Genomic DNA, 19875 nt, shown 5'->3' with positions numbered 1-19875 from the left:
AAATGCTTTGGTGGACTGGTTAATTTGTTTTTAAAATCGTAAAGCACATGGTCCGAATCCCGCTTGCTGCCATACAAAATTTGAAATTTCATATTCGTTCCAAAATTTTTAGTTCTTTTTAGTCTTTTATACATAAACTAAGAAATATTTAATTTATACGAATTTAGACTAAATTATCTTTATATATATTAATTTACAAGTTTTTACAACATTGTTAATTATATTATTCATACCAACAAGAAAAGAAACATTTCGTATTTTTCTATTTAAAAATTCTTAAAATAATGAATTTAAGTTTAACTCAACCCTACAAAATTCTAAGATGGTATAGAACTATTCTAGATCCTTAAAAAATGATTATCTTTCTTAGATCCTTAAAAAAAGGGTCATCTATCCTAGATAATTAAAAAATGGTCACCCATCATTTATCTATGTACCAAGCTCAATAGTGTTAAATACGAGAGGATGTATTGAAAAAAATTCAAGTCTCACATCGACTATAGATTAGACAATTAAATAATATATAGGTGAAAAACAATCCTCACCTTACAAATTAATTTTGTAAGGTTGAATCTGGCTCAAATTTACTATTTTAAGAAAAATAATTGTGAAAATCATATATTAGTGAGAATAAAATTAAAAAAAATGTGTACATAAAAAAAGGTTATTATTTTTATTATAATTAGAAAAGTTGAAATATTTCATAACTCTAATAGTCACACAAATAATTACATTTATATATATATATATATATATTCTTTATTTTATCTTTTATCCATAAAAAAATATTGTATAACTGAATGAATAAAAAAAGTTGAAAAAAAAAAAAAAACAGTTATTTAAAAATGTATTTTTCTTATTAATAATTATAGATTATAAATTATAGATTATAGTTTTGTAAAATATAATCCTCTACTCAAAATAACATTAATATGTTACATAAATTAATCTTAATTACTAAAATACAGTTAACAGTTAAGAGTATTTATTTTCTGATCTATGGAAAAGACAGTTTTAGAACTGATGGAGTAATAACTCTTCCGTCATTCTTTGGAGGGCAGGCACACCAAAATTAGAAACTCTTCGAAAACGTAAATATGGCGCCTTCCGCAGTGTAGTTTGTAAAAGTGGTGCCTCCACAGTGTGAAAAGTAAATATGGGAAAGCCAGTGGGACATCTTTGGAGATCAATTTATTTTCTTTGGCTGAATAAATGGGGCTACAGGCCCAATACTGTACCACATAAAACACCTGTGATTCATTACATCTTAATAATATTTTTTTATATATACAATTTTGATTATTAAATCATTTTTATATGAGTTTTATTAAAATATATCTCTTAATTTCTAATACTACTCACATGAATGTTAGTTTAATAAAGTATTGTGTCAAGAAATTGTTAGAATCGCCATTTGCCATGTGATGATGTGAATATTGGTGTGTCGTACCCCTAACTAAAAATGCAAAGAAATAAAAACGATCGACCCAGATCAGATTCAGATCTACCAACAGGAATATTCCAGGGAATCTGATGTGACAGGATTATTAAAAAAAGAAAGAAACCTTGTGAAAAACAAAATACACAACTAAATATAATACAGTAAATCTTAAAAAGGAAAAGTTAAAGCGATGCTAGAAAAGAAAGAGAGAAAGGTGTGAGCCCAAAATCGCAGCACGTGGCATCCATTAACAACACCTTGTGGTTGAACAACAGTAACAATAACAAATGTCACTTATGAGTGCGTCCTTACTCACTAGTGCACCTCCAAATCTAACTTCATTGGGATTGGAAAACACAGATCAGAGACACGACATCACCATACTACTTTTCCTTAAAAGGCCCGAAACCTCTTTGCAGCAAAAATTTCTTAAACACACGACACACAAACACACACACACTCTCTCTCTCTCTCTCTTCCTTAACGGTTACGAAAGTGAAACAAAAATGGTAGCATCAGAGGGTGGTGGGAATTTGATGAAGAAGATTCTGGGTTTGGGGTATTGGGTGCAAGGATTCAGGTGCTTTCCGTGGTTGGTGGTGAGTTTCTACCTCAAAGATGGCCTCAATGTGGAACCTTCCACTCTTCAAATTCTTCAGAATTCTGCTAATCTTCCCATGGTTGGAAAGCCCCTCTATGGCCTCGTTTCAGACTCTGTCTACATCTCTGGCCAGCGTCGAGTTCCCTACATCGCTCTTGGAGGTACCATAATCTTCACTCTCCATACCCTTTTCTTTTCTCTCTCTGATTTGATCGTGTTAGAGTAAAGTTGCATGCTTTACAACCTTTAACATGCTTGGGAATTGAGAATTGAGGATTGGTTGTTCCTTCCTTCTTATTCTTCTTTGAAATGGATGATGGAATGGATGAATAAGTGAATTGATCCTTTGTGTGTATAAACTATGAATAAAAGAAGTTGTTCCTTTAACGTGAGCTGCTTTGGAAAAAAAGCATAAAGAAAAAGGAATGAAGAAAGGAAAAGTAGGATGAGGTAGAATTTGCTTACCTTACTTTTGTGCTTTTGATGGAACTTATGTTCCATTAACTTTTCTATATTACAGGAGAAGAAAATAAGAAAGGAAAATGAACTAATTGAAGTTAAAATTGATGTGTGCACTTAAATTCTATAGAAATTCGTTCATGTAACTTTTGAAAAATTGAGGTGCATAAATTTATATTGACATGTGTGAAAAACTCAATTTTTTATGTACTTAACTTTTGGAGAAGTGAAATGACAAAATTTTTGTAGAAGTTAAGTGCACGCATTGATTTTAGCTTCTAAAAAGGGCTCGATTTATTTTACTTTCTTATTTCTTTACTGAGGGATTTATCTAAACAAGGATAATTATAGTCTGAAGATTTCTGTTTATAGATTCTTTAAATTCGGTATATATTCTAGACAGTCTGTCTTGATACTCAAGCTTTACTGGGTAAGTGGTAATACGTTATCTATTTTTCCTTGTACCAAGCCAAAGGAAGAAAAAGAGATATTGTCCAGTCATCACTCCTAAAAGAAAAAAGAAAAAAGAAACAAAGAATGAAAAACATATATCCTGGCCTCAGACTGAAACTTTGTTATGACTTTACTATGACAGGGCTTCTTAAAACTAACACGAAATCAGCGTATAGGAACTGCAAAATCATTTAGTGTCACTGTTGTTTGAATGTAGAGAAAATATTTTGTAAGCTTCCTTCTGAAGGAAATGTGGAAGAACACAATTATTTCTAGGAAACAGACATCGAAATGGATCTTATTTCTTTTTATTTGTTTTTGTTTTTGACAGAAGAAACTTGCATTAGAAGGGACATATAGAGGGGTGATAAGGAATCATCTTATGTACAAAATTTATAACAAAGAAAGCAGTCAAACAGAAACAGTTTATTGGTGGAAGTTTTCTCCTTAATTTCTTGGTTACTAAAATTGGAATTGGTATTAAAGTTTCTCCATTCAAGTTCTCATCTGTAAGAGAAGATTTTATGGCCTTTTTTGATTTTGTCAAACAGACTCATTCTTGGATCTTGATAGTCTTCGATTTTATTAAAGAAAAAGCCCTTTCTTTTTGCATAACCTGATTCGTAGAATCTCTCTTTTGTGAACTTCTTTGAAATCTTAATTTTAACTTGGGCAAAAGTTAGTTTTAGCTTATAGAAACTTATTTTAATTTTTTTCTTTTTTTTTTCTTCCTAAAAATTCTTCTAGAAAAGTTTATCTAAACAGGCCTTATAAGTTTAAAGAGAATCACTTCTATCATTAATTTTTGAACCATTCCTGTTGTTAGAGATATAAATTATAAACCCATTGAAGTGTTTTCACTAAATAACTTAAGTTTCTAGGATTGTTGTTTTATGAAAGGGCATTGAAACCTCTTTGTCTCTCCCCATTCTCTTACGATAAAAAGTTGAATTATAGCACAAAGTAGGTGAGCTTGTGCATAATCCACCCTTCAAGTCCAGAGGGCAGTTGTAGGAAGGGGCATATAAGAGATATATTATAAAAGCATTCATTTGCCTTCACCAATTAGGCTAAGCTTTTGGATACTTGGTTCATGATACCAACGTTCATAGTTTTATTTCATTTCTAATTTCTACCAGTGATATAACTAATTTCTAAATTATTTCTTCGAATCTGTTTATGCAGCTTTCTTGCAGGCACTGTCATGGCTAGTCATAGCAATCTCTCCACCAAACATGTCTATTTTCACTATCTCCATATACCTCCTCCTTAGTAATCTAGGTGCTTCAATAGCTGAGGTTGCAAACGATGCCATTGTTGCAGAGATGGCTAAACAGCCTCCTTCCTCAACCAAGAAACCACAACCATCATCCTCAGGCAACCTCCAATCATTTGTTTGGATAGCTTCCTCTGCAGGAGGAGTCCTCGGAAACCTTCTTGGCGGCATTTTCATCGGCCGGTTCTCCCCACAGTCCATGTTTCTAATTTTTGGCCTTCTCCTTGCTCTCCAATTTTTTATAACCATTTCGGTTCGCGAGAGTTCCCTCGGCCTCCCAAAGAGTCCATCTGGTGGAATAAGGAAACAGCTTTCAGAGCTATTAGTTGCTCTAAGAAAGCCTGAAATTGCATATTCAATATCATGGTTCACAGCATCTTATGCCATCATTCCTGCACTCACAGGCACCATGTTCTTTTACCAGACACAGTATTTAAAAATAAACTCATCAGTGTTAGGCATCTCCAAGGTGTTTGGCCAGGCAACAATGCTCCTATGGGGCATCATATACAATCAATACCTGAAATCTGTCCCACCAAGGAAACTGATATCAACCATTCAAGCTATGATGGCACTCTTCATGGTTTCAGATTTCTTGTTTGTGCGAGGCTTTTATCGACAAATAGGCATGCCGGACTCGCTCTATGTTGTGATCTTCTCAGGATTCTTGGAGGTTCTATTTTTCTTCAAGATTCTGCCATTCAGCGTGCTGATAGCACAGATGTGTCCACCGGGGTGTGAGGGGTCTATAATGGCATTTCTCATGTCTTCTGTGGCCCTGGCTTTCATTGTGAGTGGATACCTAGGTGTTGCACTTGCATCATATATTAAGGTAACAGCAAGTGACTTTTCAGGACTTCCATTTGGACTTCTGATACAAGCTGCATGCACCATGTTGCCAACTTTTTGGTCATCATGCATACCTGATAAGGTAGAATCAAAAGCCAAGAAGAAAGACTAATGTATTAGCTTTTACAGATATATAACAATATGATTCAAGGAAATAGTGGTATGGTACTAGCTGAAGTGATTGATTCTGTTTATTCCATTGCCTTCATGCATCAGCTGGCATATATCAGTTAGTTTTCTAAATCTTTTATACGGAATATATCTAAATGTGGTAGGTAGGGTGTAAAGGAATAGTATGACCATGTTCTTTCAAGTAGTGCATTAAACATCAAGTGCACAGGCTTTTTCTTTTTCATTTTTTATATGTTTGGTGGATTTTCTACTTTGAATGTATTTATTAGTTGATATAGAAGTAGAGAGCATCATTTCCAAAACGTTAACGGAATGAGCCATGTAAGCTTTCAAATATTTAATCCAATTCTGGTGAAATTCTAATGAGGTGAATGTTGGGAGTATTATATGAGGAAGGGGAATTGATCCAGAAATATGAAGAGAAGGTAGGTTTTTTCCTGAATAATTATTGTCTACTTTAATTAATTCCCATCATCACTATATATAAAGGAGGCTTATATGAGGAATTTGAAATAATATATATATATATATATATATATATATATATATATATATAAATAACAAATTAACAAACCATAAAATAATAAACACATTAATTGGGTGACAACACAACACTTATGCTACACTACTTATCATAACAGTAAAAGGGTGGAATCCCATAAAGAATGACCATTGGGATTGGCCTTGAGTACTATAGATAGTGTTTGGCTACTTGTGCATCACATTAAGTACAAAAAAGAATCTGTAATTGGAAATATAATCAAAAACTCATTTTTGGTATACGAGAACGAGATGATATCCGTATTCAAAGGTAATTTAAATATCTGCTTTAATCTTGCTTTACCTCCAATCATTTATGAAGTAATCATTATATTATTTCCCTCAAATCATTTTAAAAAAAATTCTTTGTATTATTTCCCTCTAATCATTTGAAAAGTTTTCTTTGTACCATTTTCCTTTTAATCAGAAGCATTTATAAAAGAAAGATAAAAAAATAAGAAGAAAAATTAAAAGAAATTTTTTCATAAGTTAAAGTTAGTTTATTTATGAGTTAAAAATATTTTTTTTTAAAACTAATAGAAAAAATTGCTACAAATTAATTTATATATACGTTAATTTTAACTTATAAAAAAATTGTTTTTATTTTTTGTTATTATTTTTTTCTTAAAAATAATTTTGAATAAATTTACCCAAATATTTTCGAATTCACAATGTATTAATGCAAAAATCTTCTTCAGTTAATATTTCTATAAAAAAAAATTATAGAAGTTTCTCTTGCATGTTATTTACGTCGCTGCTTTGAATTTTTGAACATAATAACTCATTGCATAATATAGATATCTCTAGTTTTCTCAACTTGATTTAATAATATTTGACTTAGTTCGTAATTTTACTCAATTTTAACTTAATTTTTTCCAGCTTGAATTTGAACCGATTCAAGTACATAAATAGCTTGATATAGCTCAAATCACATGAATCACAAGTTGATTTTTTCTTTTTTTTAATCCCATGCATTTCAAAATTTCAATTTATTAGTAGATTTTAGATAAAAATAATTATTTAAGTTTTTAAAAAAGACAAAATTGAATTTATTCTATTAGTTTTACAAGGTTATAAGATATAATTATAACAAAACATAATTACAGGCAAAGTTTGCATAACTAAAAAATTATCCAACCTTACACAAAATAATGAAAAACTAAATTCCTAATCGTGAAATCCTGATGTGTCCACTTCCTACATCATTATTAACTTCTAATTATGTTTTGAAGGTTATTTCAAATTTTAATAAGCTAAAAATAAATAGAAAATAAATTATAATATATATATATATATAGAGAGAGAGAGATAGAAAGAGAAAGAAAGAAAGAAATGATCCATTTACTCCAAGAGTAAATCTACACATACTTACTCTATTCAATAACTTATGTTTTACATTAAATTTTAATAATTCAACTGTTAAATTAAAATATTTTTATATATAAATCAAGCCTGCAAATTAAAAAAAAAACTATTTGGTACTCAGTTACTATTTGGTACCCAGTTTTATTAATACAAATTAACGTATAAAATATTTTTATAATTATCCATCAATTTGAATTAATGAAATTGAGTATGAAATAGTTTTCAAATTTTTTAAAAATTTGTAAACTTAATCTATGTATTAATAACTTTTAATTTAATGGTTGGATCGTTAAAATTTGATGTAAAATATGAGTTATTGCGGAATAAGTGTAGGTAAACTTACTCTTAGAATGAGTAGATCCCTTCTCATATATATACATACATATATATATATATATATATATATATATATATATATATATGTGTGTGTGTGTGTGTGTGTGTGTGTGTGTGTTGAGCCAATTTATGAATCAAACGAATCGAACTATATGTAATCCAAGTTCAATTCAATTACTTATCAAGCTAATTTTTAACTAAGTTCAACTCATTTAGTTCATGAACCAAGTTCAATGACCTAATTATTGAATCAAGTTTTAAACTATTTTTGAGTTGGTTCGATTTATATCCACCTTTTTTACCCCTCCCCACTAAATGAATTTTGTCATATAAAATTGATGTTTAGATTTATATCCTTAAGCACACTCTCATATGATTTTTTATATACTTGAGTCATCTTTTAATTATACATGTTAATTTTCTTACCCTTACTTTTATTTTTCCTTGGTTTCTTAGGTTAGTAGGTCTTAAACATCTTCTCTTTGTAATGTCATGCTTTTGTTGCAAGAAATGGGGGAGGTGCCACTCTCTCCAATGGAGGAGATAAGCCAAGTGAACACTTGCCATAAAGAGAGGTTCCTTGGTGAAAGTGCAAATGGAGTCACACTCCAGAAAGAAAGAACCTAAAGATCCCTGAGAGAGTAAAATCTCATTTCAAATCTAGGTTACTCCTCTTGCATCCTTCTATACATGACTCTTGTAATAGGTTCTTTGGGAGGTAATATTCCATTCTATCACAAGTATCACTATACATACAAACATTTATTGTGAAAAAAAAATTAAAATAATTTTCATATATTTAAATAACATTTATGGTATTTTAATTGATAAATGTTGACTATTTGGACTTATGATGAAAGTAAGTCTATGTTGGATAAGGCCTTCATGTGGTGTCCAAATAATTGATGGATATTAGTTATTTGGGCTTACGATGTGGGTGGACCTATGATAAATTATGCTATCACTTGGTACCAATCAAGGGAACCATGCTCTCGCTTAATGATTATAAATTTATTATCCCATTACATAATTTTTCTTGTGACAAAAGCGTTTAAGCACAGTTCACTCGCATTAATCAATCAAGAGCTTTGTCGCCACTCCTTATTGTGCGAAAAACCCTAATTACCAAGCAAAGAGGAACTGTCCCCTTTCCACTGCTAGTGATTCCATTTGAGATACAAGCATGGATTCCATCACTTTAGGTAAAAGTTTCTAACTTTTTATAATTATTTTATGTTATGAATTTGTCATGATAGTTATCATTTTGTTACTAAAATTTATCCAGTCTACCTCCTTCTCTTATCCCATTTCTCTAACCCTATTTATTCCTTAACAACCATTGTTCCATTAATGGTGAATCCAAGCTCAAAAGTCTATTTAATTCTAATTTCTAATCACTTTCTTGAAAATTTTCAATAACCTATGTTGTGTCAAACACACACCAATGACAATTCGAATCTAAAACTCCTTTTTTTATACTCAATTCATTTATCACACAAATTTGCTGCAAATCACACTTGAATTCGAAATAAACTTTGGCCTCATTGCTTCCCTAACAACCTTTGTTTCATTAATGGTGTTACATGTAGGTGTCCAAGAACTCGATCTCACAAGCCTAATTAATTTCTAACATCTAATCACTTTCTAAAAAAAACTTTAGTAGTTTGTGTTATGTCACACACATAATGGTGATTCAAATTGAAGTTTTTTTTTATCCTCAATTCATTCATTGCACATATATGATACAAATGGCACTTGAATTTGAAATAAACAAAAATTAGGTCTAAGATTCCCTATTCCTTCCTCAATAACCCTTGTTCCATTAGTGGCATAACATATCGATGTGCAAGAACCTAAACTCACAAGTTTATTCAATTTCTAACATGTAATCACTTTCTTAAAAAAAATTCAATAACAAGTGTTATCTCACTCATATCAATGGCAATTCAAATCTAAATTCCCCTTTTTATACTCAATTCATTTATTGCACAGATCAACTACAAATCACACTTGAAAATGAACTAAATTTTGGTAGGTCTCACAAAATTAGTCATTTTCTTTATCCTATTTCACCTTTAACATAATAATTGACACTCACCATTTCTTTTACGATTCACTCTTATTTTAATCCTTTTTAAATCATCTTAAACAAGTAAAAGTTAAATATATTTTTCACACACACACACACACATATATATGCACATATACTAAAATTTAAAATAAATACATTATTATTGGTTCAAAGAGTTTGGAAGACTTACCTTATATCTAATGGCCTCTAGAAATGACAAATAAACCCGTACTCATAAGTAATACCCGAACCCATTTTAACTTTGACGGGAAATATCCGATTTGACCAGGTACGAGTACAAGTAAAACTCAAAATATTAAACCGAGGATGTGGATGAGAACGAGTATTAAATTGGGGATGAGAATGAGAACAGGGACGAGGATGGGGCAAGTAAGTATATACCCGACCCATTCCCATCCCCGATTTGATTGTTTTAAAGAATTTTAATATTTAATTATGTGTGATTGTTTATTATAATGTGAAACATTTGTAGTTATTTAATTATTAAGAAGTCTCTTGATTAAAATATGAGATAGACAAATAATCCGATTATAATTGAAATATAATGGAAATATAAACTAAAAATATTGTGTGTGTTTTTACAAAAAAAATAATTTTTGACGGGTACAAGTACATATATATCAATATCTGACGGGGATGAGAATGAGACAAAAATTACATATCCGACGGATATGAGGACGAGGACGGGGATGAGTTTGAATCACAGGAACGGGTATCATGAAACTCGTACTCACCCCGCCTCGTTGCCATGCCTAATGACTTCTCATTTTTGGTTAAATTGCTTTATTTTATATGTAAGACAATTTTTTTTATCAAATTTTATTAGAAGATGAAATACTTTATCAAAGTTGATTAAATTTTATAATTTTACTAGGTTAAAGAGGTGTTTTGTGACTCTCTAATTTTTTAAAATAATTTAAAAGAAAAATTATAGAATGAGTGGTTACATAATAGGATAAACTGTTTAGAATTTTGGATAAAATAAAAAGGGAACAAAAGTAATAACCGTATGCTTAAATCCTTTAGTACATGAGGTAGGGTTTTTTTTATTATTATTATTTTTACATATTTATGTATTAAAGTGTGACTTGCTTACATTTTGAGTTGTTTAATATTAGTTCAATAAATGATAACAATTTTTAACATAGACTGTTGGTACAACTGATGGTGTCTCTCTGCAACAAAAGAAAAATGAAGTTCAAGTGGAAATCTCAATGCATGTGTAAACATTATCCTTGAGATTCGATTTACTCCACCAATCTTTATAGAAATGAATGCAGGGTGTCCCAGCAAATCCTCTTTAGGATATAATGAAATGTATCATCAATGACAATTTATAGAATAATAATTTCTTTAATTTTCTTTGTGTACGAGGGAAGAAAGGAAATGATTTGATTAAAAAGAATGTATAGTGATTTATATTTTTGTTGTATTTTATGCATGCAGATTGGTTCTATACAAACCATTTCATACCATTGGGTGAACGGATAATAGCCATTCAAAGGGAGGTTCTATGACTTTTGGTATCACATCCCACGACTTTTGGTAAGGAGTCACATTCTCACACTTTTATTTTTGGTTCTTTTATTGAATTATTTTATAATTTTGGTTTCTTATTTTTTTAATAATTTGATTCTTTACTCTTTTAATTACGTAATTTTTTATTCATCTATTAACTTGTCATCAAATATTTAATAAAAATGTTGATATATGTCACATCAATATTTTATTTAAATATTAGATATTAAGTTAAAGCATGAACTAAAATTATACACTTAAAATAATGAGATTAAATTTGAAAAAAATAGCAAAATAATATAAAACCAAAATAGAATAATTCTTATTATGGTAGTGTGAGATAAAAAAAAGAAAGAACAATCATAGAAGTGTTCAATAATTCTTATTTTATTTAAGGTCTTTTTATTTTAGAAAAAGTTAGCATTTTAATTTGTATAATATATATGATAAACGTTTATGATAGGTAACTAAAATTTATAATAAATTATAAATAAATTAATAATAATTTAGTGTCAAAACAAAAATTTATGATAAATTATATATGAAAATAAATATTTTATTTAAATACATAATTATAATTAATTTTTTTATAAATATATATTTTTAAACATATAAATTATATTTTAAATTTATAAAAATACTTTCGTATAAAATAGATATTCATATTTGATGTATAATAATTGATAATTTATATATTAATAATGTAATCTTTCTTTACAATTTTTTTTCTTGTAAGTATTTTTAGAACATATCTTTAGTGTGTTTTAATCTTATTCACTCAAGTTAACATCTAAAATTTTTCTTACCTTTACATTAAATATTTTAACGATTTATTAAATTTTATGAAATTTTTTAAATCTAACGGTTGAATTAAAAGTTCTTAATACATAAATTAATTTATAAATTTTTTAAAAATTAAAAAATATTTCATATTCAATTTTAGTAATTTAAATAAATGTATAAAATATTTTTATAATTATCTTTTACTTAAAATTAATGAAATGAGGTATAAAATTAATTTCAATTTTTTTAAAAACTTTTTAAAGTTAATCTTTATCTATATATTATAAAATTTTAATTTAATGATTAAATTATTAAAATTTAATATAGAAAATGAATTATTTATATGGATAAATATATATTAAAATAAATGAATCTCTTCATTTATATTTACTTATTTATTTAATTATTTTGTTGAATATATTTGCTGAGTTCGAAGTTTGGTCTCTGGTCCGGTTAGGGCATTTGGCGCGGGATGCAAACGAAATTGGGGAACCTTATATCACCAATTTCTCACCCTTTCAATCCCAATCTATTCATTTTCCTCCAATCCCAATTAAGGTTTTTTTTTTCTTTAGTTCCTTTTTTTCTTGCAAATCATCTATCGAATTCTGTGCTTAGGGTTTCGTAGAACGAATCAAAATTCAACTGTTTTAGGTCAGATTTTGGGATCAGTATTTTCTTTTTTGTTGGATTAACAATCCTAATTGGATTCTCTGTTGATGTTGAATTCCAAAGTTTTTATTTGATTGGACAGTGGTTTGCATGTTTCTGTAGCTTCCGTTCTCTTAATTCAAGTTAAGAATGAATTTGTGGGTTTTCTGTTCAAGCTCATGATCAGCTTCCTCCATTGAATTTCCAGTTTTTGTGTCATGTGACCTTATAAACACATCCTTCAACTAACTGGTGTCTGGAATCAATGGATTAAGAATGGAAGTAGTAAATTTAATAATTTTTACTCACAAGGGGCGTGATTTATACAATTATTGTATTGTAGGTGGTCTTTAAAAAATTAAAACAAGCCCAGAGTTGATTATTTATTTATTTATTTATTTTTATCAGTAATTCGTATAATGAATCCTGGGTTAAGAATTTGTAAAATTCAATATTTTATGGGATATAATTTAAAGTAATGGTAAGAGCTTCTAATGTCTTATGACAGGAAAGCTTGTGATTATTTCTTGAGAGGTAAACTCAATGTTTATGTAATTTACTTTTGTTTTCCAGTTGAGAGCGTTTCTGTGCTACTGGATATGGGTGCTCCAAAGCAGAAATGGACCGCAGAAGAGGAAGCAGCACTTAAAGCTGGAGTTGTCAAGCATGGTGTTGGTAAATGGCGCACAATACTGAAGGATCCGGAGTTCAGTAGTGTCTTATACCTGCGGTCAAATGTGGATCTCAAGGTCTGGTTATCTTGGTCGTTGTGTTTGTTGATGTTTTTATGGAGGTTCATTATTTAATTTTCCTTACATTGTAATGAATTAGTGTTGGTCCATCTATTTTACTATGCATAAGTTGTTTGTGCGGTTCTGATAAGTGGCATTTTATATAGGATAAATGGAGAAATCTGAGTGTGATGGCAAATGGATGGAGCTCTAGGGAAAAATCTAGGTTAGCAGTCAGAAGGGTGCATCAGGCCCCAAGACAGGATGAGAACTCTATGGCTATCACTGCTGTTGCTGCAAGTGATGAGGAAATTGTTGATGTTAAGCCTCTTCAAATTTCTAGAGATACGGTGCAGATTCCTGGTCCAAAGAGGTCTAATTTAAGGTTTGACTCTTTTTTTTTTGTTTTGATATGGTATTGTATGTTATTATATTATCTACCTGGTTTGCTGAAAAATTGACATTTTAGTGGTTCTATCTGTGATTGTTTTCCAACAAGGAATTCTTACTGGTTACCACATGTTAAGGTCATTTTATCTAATTGCATGTGTGCTCGCCTGATTTCATTTTTTTGTTGCATGCATCCTAAAAAGCTTTCATTTTCTTGAAAAAAAAAATTCTTTTCTTTTTGATGTAATTGGTTTATGTCTATCATTTCATGACAGTATATATTTTACCCTGTTTACACTATACAGCTTGGATAAACTTATAATGGAAGCTATTACTAGCTTGAAGGAGCATGGTGGTTCTAATAAGACAGCTATTGCAGCTTTTATAGAGGTAATTCTGAGTATTAACCCTAACTTTTGTTTGTTTTGCTTTTCTTTCACTCTAAAGTCTAGAAAACTTTTTGATTGATGGGGTCCAAATGGTTATATCTTATTAGGTTTTTTATGAAGTTCCATTATTTACCAATTCAAGATACTTTACAATTTCCCTGATAAACCTAGAGTCCTTCTCTTGGTTGGATTGCTCCTCAAACTGAAATCTCAGACATTCTCTGTTAGAAAGGAAATTCAATATCATTTAATAATCAATGTCTGTTAATTGTTATTCGTTATTGAGGGATTTTTCCTATTTTTCATTTGTTTTTCAACCTAGTAATATCCCGACAACATTAAAGTGATCTATTTAAATTCAATCAATATTAGAGAGGCTTGAGTTCACTGCTTTCATGCTATGTTGTGAAGATTGATCATGAATAGTGTGTACAATTGGTCTATTCTATAATTTTTCAGTGGCTGAATGATCTTGTCCCCCACCTCTAAACTGGGATATACTTCATACAATAGTAATGATGTTTAAAAATGTGATTATGTTCAAACTCAGATAACTAAAAATTTTATGGGTAAGCAATGACATTATATCTGTTGCTGGTGAAATTTCCATTTGGTACTGACTGCTCTGCTTCATACGTTATATAATATATTGTTTCTGTATTCAAAATCATTTGAATTTCATTGCTTTGAAATCGGTAGGACCAATATTGGGCACTGCCAGGTTTAAAAAAGATGCTGTCCGCAAAATTAAAGTTTTTGACAGCAAGTGGAAAACTGATAAAGGTATGTCTCTACATTTTTGATTATGTAGCAGTTCATTTGCTTCTGATGCAAAATTAAGTGGTATCAAACCCAGTTTGTTTATTATTAGTGTGGATGGATTGTTTTTTATAACCTTATGGTTAAATGCATGAATGAGATTGAAACATGCAACTGTCATTTAAAAGAGTGGGCATTGATTTTATTATTTCATGTACAAATACTGTAGCATTTACTCACAGCTCTGTTTGATTAGACAATAGACAAACTCCATTGTTACTCGTTATAAGACTATGACAAAGTGTGTGGGGTGGAAGCTGGGCTTTATTCCACAACAAGAGGATTAGGGGAGATGGCTGAAACGAATAATTAGAGATGTAGGCTAAACAATTGAAAAGTAATTTTTGTCAAGAAACAATTTTAATAAACTTTTTCTTCAGGATTCATAATTTCATATATGTATTTGAAATCAGTTTTTACCGTATTGCTCATGTTTAATTTTATGCACTATTGCTTACATACAGATGCTTGTTGTGGGTAACTGGTCAGGATTATGGTATGCAGCTATGCATTGTTTAACTGCAAACTCGAGCATAAGTTTGCACAAAGTTTGTGTGTTTTGATTTTATAATATAATTTTCAGGAATCCATTGTTTTGATTTAGTGTTTTTATACATTTGGTTTTTATGTGAGCTTGACAAGCTTTCTGCATGTGATTCTCATTTTGTGGCAGTGATATTAACTTATTAAGTTGTTTCTATTATAGATCTTACTTTTGGTTGGCTTCGATATTTCAGGTTAATCGCAAGTACAGGATTGCACATATAGGAGGATATTCTGACAGAAGAAGAAACCCATCCTTATTATTATTGGATGGGAGACAGAAAGCCTCTATGAAAATTGAGAAGGATGAGACTGACATTCTTACTAAATCTCAGATAGACTTAGAATTAGCAAAGATAAGATCCATGACTCCGCAAGAGGCAGCTGCATATGCTGCTCGAGCAGTTGCTGAAGCAGAAGCTGCCATCGCAGAAGCAGAGGAGGCAGCAAAGGAGGCAGAGGCCGCTGAAGCTGATGCGGAGGCAGCACAAGCTTTTGCAGAAGCTTCAACGAAATCAGGGAAACCAAAGAGGTAATACTTCTGGAAAAACTCATCTTTTCCTCTCTTTTTTCTTTCGTGATACTATAATACATCTGTAGGACTTGTAGAAAATTATTTTTTTATGCAACTTAGAAGTAAAATGACTAAACCACAGGTTCTATAATACTATAATACATCTGTAGGACTTGTAGGAAATTTGAATTTTGTTTTTGATATAACCTAGTCATCAGTTTCTGATAATGATCAGACATGTGATTTGGTTACGGAGGGTTTTATCATTTTGGACACATTCCATTTGGCTGTTTAGTGATTCCCTGTCATCTCCATCAAATAATGTAGTATTCTAATTTTTTTTAATGTCTAGATCCATGCTTGATGGTAGTTTGAGGCATTAGACATGGGGATCAATGAACCTTGGCATTGAGGACAGACAACCAGCCATATATCATTGCTTGCAGGCATCGTGGAGGCTCTTCTTGTGACTATGCAGGTTTCACCTTTATTGGGAGATTGTTCTGAATTTTTGGATCTTGAGATATCCATGTTGTAGATAGAAACATTGTTTAAATCTTTCTTTTGTAATTTCTTTAGAGCTGTTGTTAACTTAGCGCTCTGATCATGTAGTCATTTATAGAAAGTAGATGTTTAGATGAATGGGAATTCGTTCAAATTTCTTCTCAAGGATGCACAGCTTTATCGGTGCATGCTTTCACGTGTTCGAAAGCATTTTTAAGTGTTGGGGAAGGGTTAAGATGTGCGTTGGAACTAGGTGTTTTTTCTGTTGTATATTTAAGTTATCTTCGGAGAAACTTTTTTATTAGCATTTTAAGAGAGAAAAAAAGAAGTATTGAAATTAACATGGAAAAATTAGATGAGATGACTTTTACTATTGAAACATCCTCAACAAGATTGAGAACAATATAAGAAGCTTAATCAAGATAGATAAACATTCCTTGGTCCATCGTGAATGAAAGGGGAGAGGTGACATGGCCCCTTCTAGGTAGGTAGGCAGACATGACAATCTAATCTGTTCCCATGAGTATCCATCCGAATCCGTCTTGATTTAGACAGAGAAAACTCATGTTTATTGGGTTCGGATTTTTTCTCGATTGATAAAATTGGGAACGAGAGTGGGAGTGGGAAACATAAAACTCGCTCTTGCCCCGTTCCGTTGCCATGCTTACTTCTAGACCAAATTTGTTTCATGTGTTGGGGAAAATGTAACAATAATGGTTCAGTATAGCACAATGGGAAATATGCTGCATGAGTTGGTGTTTTTAGGGACCAAAAATCCCTTCATTCTACAAAAATCTTGGCTCAACCAAAAGTTCCTTCATTTCACGATTTTTATCGTAACCACGTCTTTAAATCCTTGTTGAAAGAAGGATAAAACTTGCATGTAATATCATACATGTTGGTATCATTTTTTGATCATAATTAAAATTTTACCTAATGTAAATGAAAGATCCTATTAAATGCATATTACTATGATAAAATTAGAAGTTTTATCCTTGAAGTTGGCATGTCATCTTCACTCTTTCGTATAGGAAACTAATTTGATGACAGATTGCTTGAAAAATGACAATTTTACAGAATGTATAGTTTTAGGAAAATGCTTCATCGTCCGAAAGATGAAGCCGAAATTTCTTTTGAATAATTAAAAAATTAATTTAAATAATAAAATATTAGATTAAACAATTAATAAAATAATAATATTTTAATAATTCGGACAGTGATTCGGAACATCTTTCGGCTTCTGTAGCAGCGCTCATAGTTTTATAGTTATTTATTTATTTTACATGTTTTAATGCATTAACTTGATGAAATATTATGATAATATAATCAACTGGATGCATGTTCAAACCATTCACGTTGTGAAATTTTGAAATGAAAAAACATTGCCTTTCTCAATGTAGGGAAAATGAACAATAATAAGGCAAAATATTTGAGCTTCTAGAGACAATAAATGATGCCAAGACCAAGAGTCCCTGCAACCAACGCAAACCAATAGGCAAGGGACAGACTCACAACCTACATGCTTTCGGCAGTGCTAGTTTGGCCATTAGTGTAAAATTCAAAAATTGTTGCACCAACACCCCATAAGCATTAAGCACTGCTCAATTCTTACAATTGCAGATTTATGTGAAAGAGAGTTGCACATGTCTTTTACAGTGAGAGACATGTAGAATCGTTAGATTCATTGGTTTTTGAGTTAATGGATAAGGTTCTCTCTCTCTCTCTCTCTGGCTGAATTATATTCTTGATATTTTATCTTATTTTTAAAATTTATTTTAATTTTTATCTTTTAAAAAATTTCTTTGATCATTTATTTTTTCAACTTCAATTTAGTTCCTTTGAAATTTCTTTTTTTGATTCTTTTCAATTTTGGAACACACTTTTGCATATTTTTTTATAATTGATTTAAGAAGTCAAACTTGTTTTATTAAATTTATTTATATGAAAATTATTGAACCTAGTTAATATTCAAATAAAAGTATTCATAACACAGGATGAAATCCACATTAAAATGAGTCTAGCAATTAAAAATCAAAATCAATTTTTAATCATATTCTTTTAAAGTTGTTTGTGAGATTACTTTTTTATGTGATTTTTACTGTATTTATAGTCTTTTTTGGTTTAAACATAAATTCGATTTAAAAGATTTAATGTAATTAAATTTAATGAGATAAATTTCACATATTGAATTAGTTAAAAAAATATTCAAATTCACATTATCCAGTTGAAAATAATAATTGTTTTGAAAAGACCAAATGAACTCAAATTAAAAGAAAATACTAAAATGAATTTTTTTTAAAAATTAAAGAATAAAACAAATTTTAAAAATAAGATAAAAAACTAAGAGTGTGTTTGGAAGGAAAATTTAAATGGAGTAATTCATTTTTTTGAAAAATTTTAAATGTTTTGTGATGAAATGCTTTGTTTAGATGGATAGTTTACAAATAATTTGAAATTCAAGTATTTGTAAAATTCTTTAAAATAGTAGAATTTCAAATTCTTCCCAAAAATTAAGAATTTGAAATTCATCCTATTTTTTCTTTCTTATCTCACTTATATATATTTTATATATCTCTTATCTCTTAATTATTGAATATTCAAAATATTTTTTAAAATATTAAATATTATTTAATATTAATTTTTAAAATTATTAAATATTTAAAAAAATTGGTTAATATTTATTTTTATAAAATTAATCTTAAAATCTTTATATATATATATATATATATATTCAATTTATCCATGATGAAAGTCAAATTAATATATCCAAAACAAAAATTTAAAATTTTAAAAATTTGAATTAACTTATACAAATAAAATATTTAAAGAATAATAAAATTTGAAATTAAAATAATTCATGTTTCAAAAATTTCAAATTTGTTGAATTTATAAAATTTTCCATCCAAACACATTATAAAAGTATAATTTAGTATTTTCTTTCTTTTGAGATTTGTCCTTTATGGTATTCTTTTGCCCTCCCTCTTTCTCTTATGTGACTTTTCTCGTTCCTCTCTTGTGACTCTGTTGCAACCACTTGACTTCTCCCCTTCTTCTTTTGCGGCACCAAAATCAAATTTGCTGATTCATTAACACCTAACCGACACACAGAACAATGAAGGCAGACATAAAAATTTAGAAAACATTAATTCTTAATCATTGAAGATTGAAATGGGTGACAGTAATTCTTAAAGATTCATGACTATCTTTCATTATCTCATTTTTTTTTCTTTCTTTAAACAAGTTTCTGTACTTGTTAAGGTTAGGTGAGGATGAATCTTAATTTGAACATTTTGTAATTAATTTTACTTTTCTTACTTTCATCTTTTGCATGTGATTTTGAATCTTTAAATTTATGTTTAATGCTTCCCTCCGATTGATCTCTTAGGATTGATGGTAATTCAAATTTGCAATGGGGAAAATGAGATTTGAATGCATACATAATGTTGCAATTTTATAAATTTAATGTTTCTTCTTAATTAGAGGTGTAAT

At 29.7% G+C, this 19875-nt stretch overlaps 2 protein-coding genes across 2 annotated transcripts; both read left to right on the top strand.

Moving 5' to 3' along the window:
- Window positions 1-1717: 1717 nt before the first annotated feature.
- Window positions 1718-5577, top strand: LOC109811466 (Major facilitator superfamily protein). Its single transcript, XM_020375227.3, has 2 exons — window positions 1718-2203; window positions 4140-5577. Exons 1-2 carry the CDS (start codon window positions 1729-1731, stop codon window positions 5189-5191), a joined length of 1527 nt encoding a protein of 508 aa, XP_020230816.3. The 5' UTR covers window positions 1718-1728; the 3' UTR covers window positions 5192-5577.
- A 6665-nt stretch (window positions 5578-12242) lies between these two features.
- LOC109811427 (telomere repeat-binding factor 1) lies at window positions 12243-16551 on the top strand. Its single transcript, XM_020375183.3, has 7 exons — window positions 12243-12403; window positions 13070-13245; window positions 13395-13612; window positions 13923-14007; window positions 14706-14789; window positions 15563-15900; window positions 16235-16551. Exons 2-7 carry the CDS (start codon window positions 13096-13098, stop codon window positions 16263-16265), a joined length of 906 nt encoding a protein of 301 aa, XP_020230772.1. The 5' UTR covers window positions 12243-12403; window positions 13070-13095; the 3' UTR covers window positions 16266-16551.
- Window positions 16552-19875: the final 3324 nt, after the last annotated feature.

Source organism: Cajanus cajan, chromosome 1, assembly GCF_000230855.2.
Source record: "Cajanus cajan strain Asha chromosome 1, NIPB_CcT2T_4, whole genome shotgun sequence".
In the NCBI taxonomy this organism is placed as follows: Eukaryota; Viridiplantae; Streptophyta; class Magnoliopsida; order Fabales; family Fabaceae; genus Cajanus; species Cajanus cajan.
Note: the sequence above shows the minus strand (reverse complement) of the source record. Positions and strands in the feature narration are given on the sequence as shown.

Coding starts and splice junctions, on each gene's coding strand:
- LOC109811466 (XM_020375227.3), top strand. CDS start 1,729: ATGTCACTTATGAGTGCGTCCTTACTCACTAGTGCACCTCCAAATCTA. Junction 2,204..4,139: donor TCCCTACATCGCTCTTGGAG/GTACCATAATCT, acceptor CTGTTTATGCAG/CTTTCTTGCAGGCACTGTCA.
- LOC109811427 (XM_020375183.3), top strand. CDS start 13,096: ATGGGTGCTCCAAAGCAGAAATGGACCGCAGAAGAGGAAGCAGCACTT. Junction 14,008..14,705: donor CTATTGCAGCTTTTATAGAG/GTAATTCTGAGT, acceptor TGAAATCGGTAG/GACCAATATTGGGCACTGCC. Junction 15,901..16,234: donor AAATCAGGGAAACCAAAGAG/GTAATACTTCTG, acceptor TTTAATGTCTAG/ATCCATGCTTGATGGTAGTT.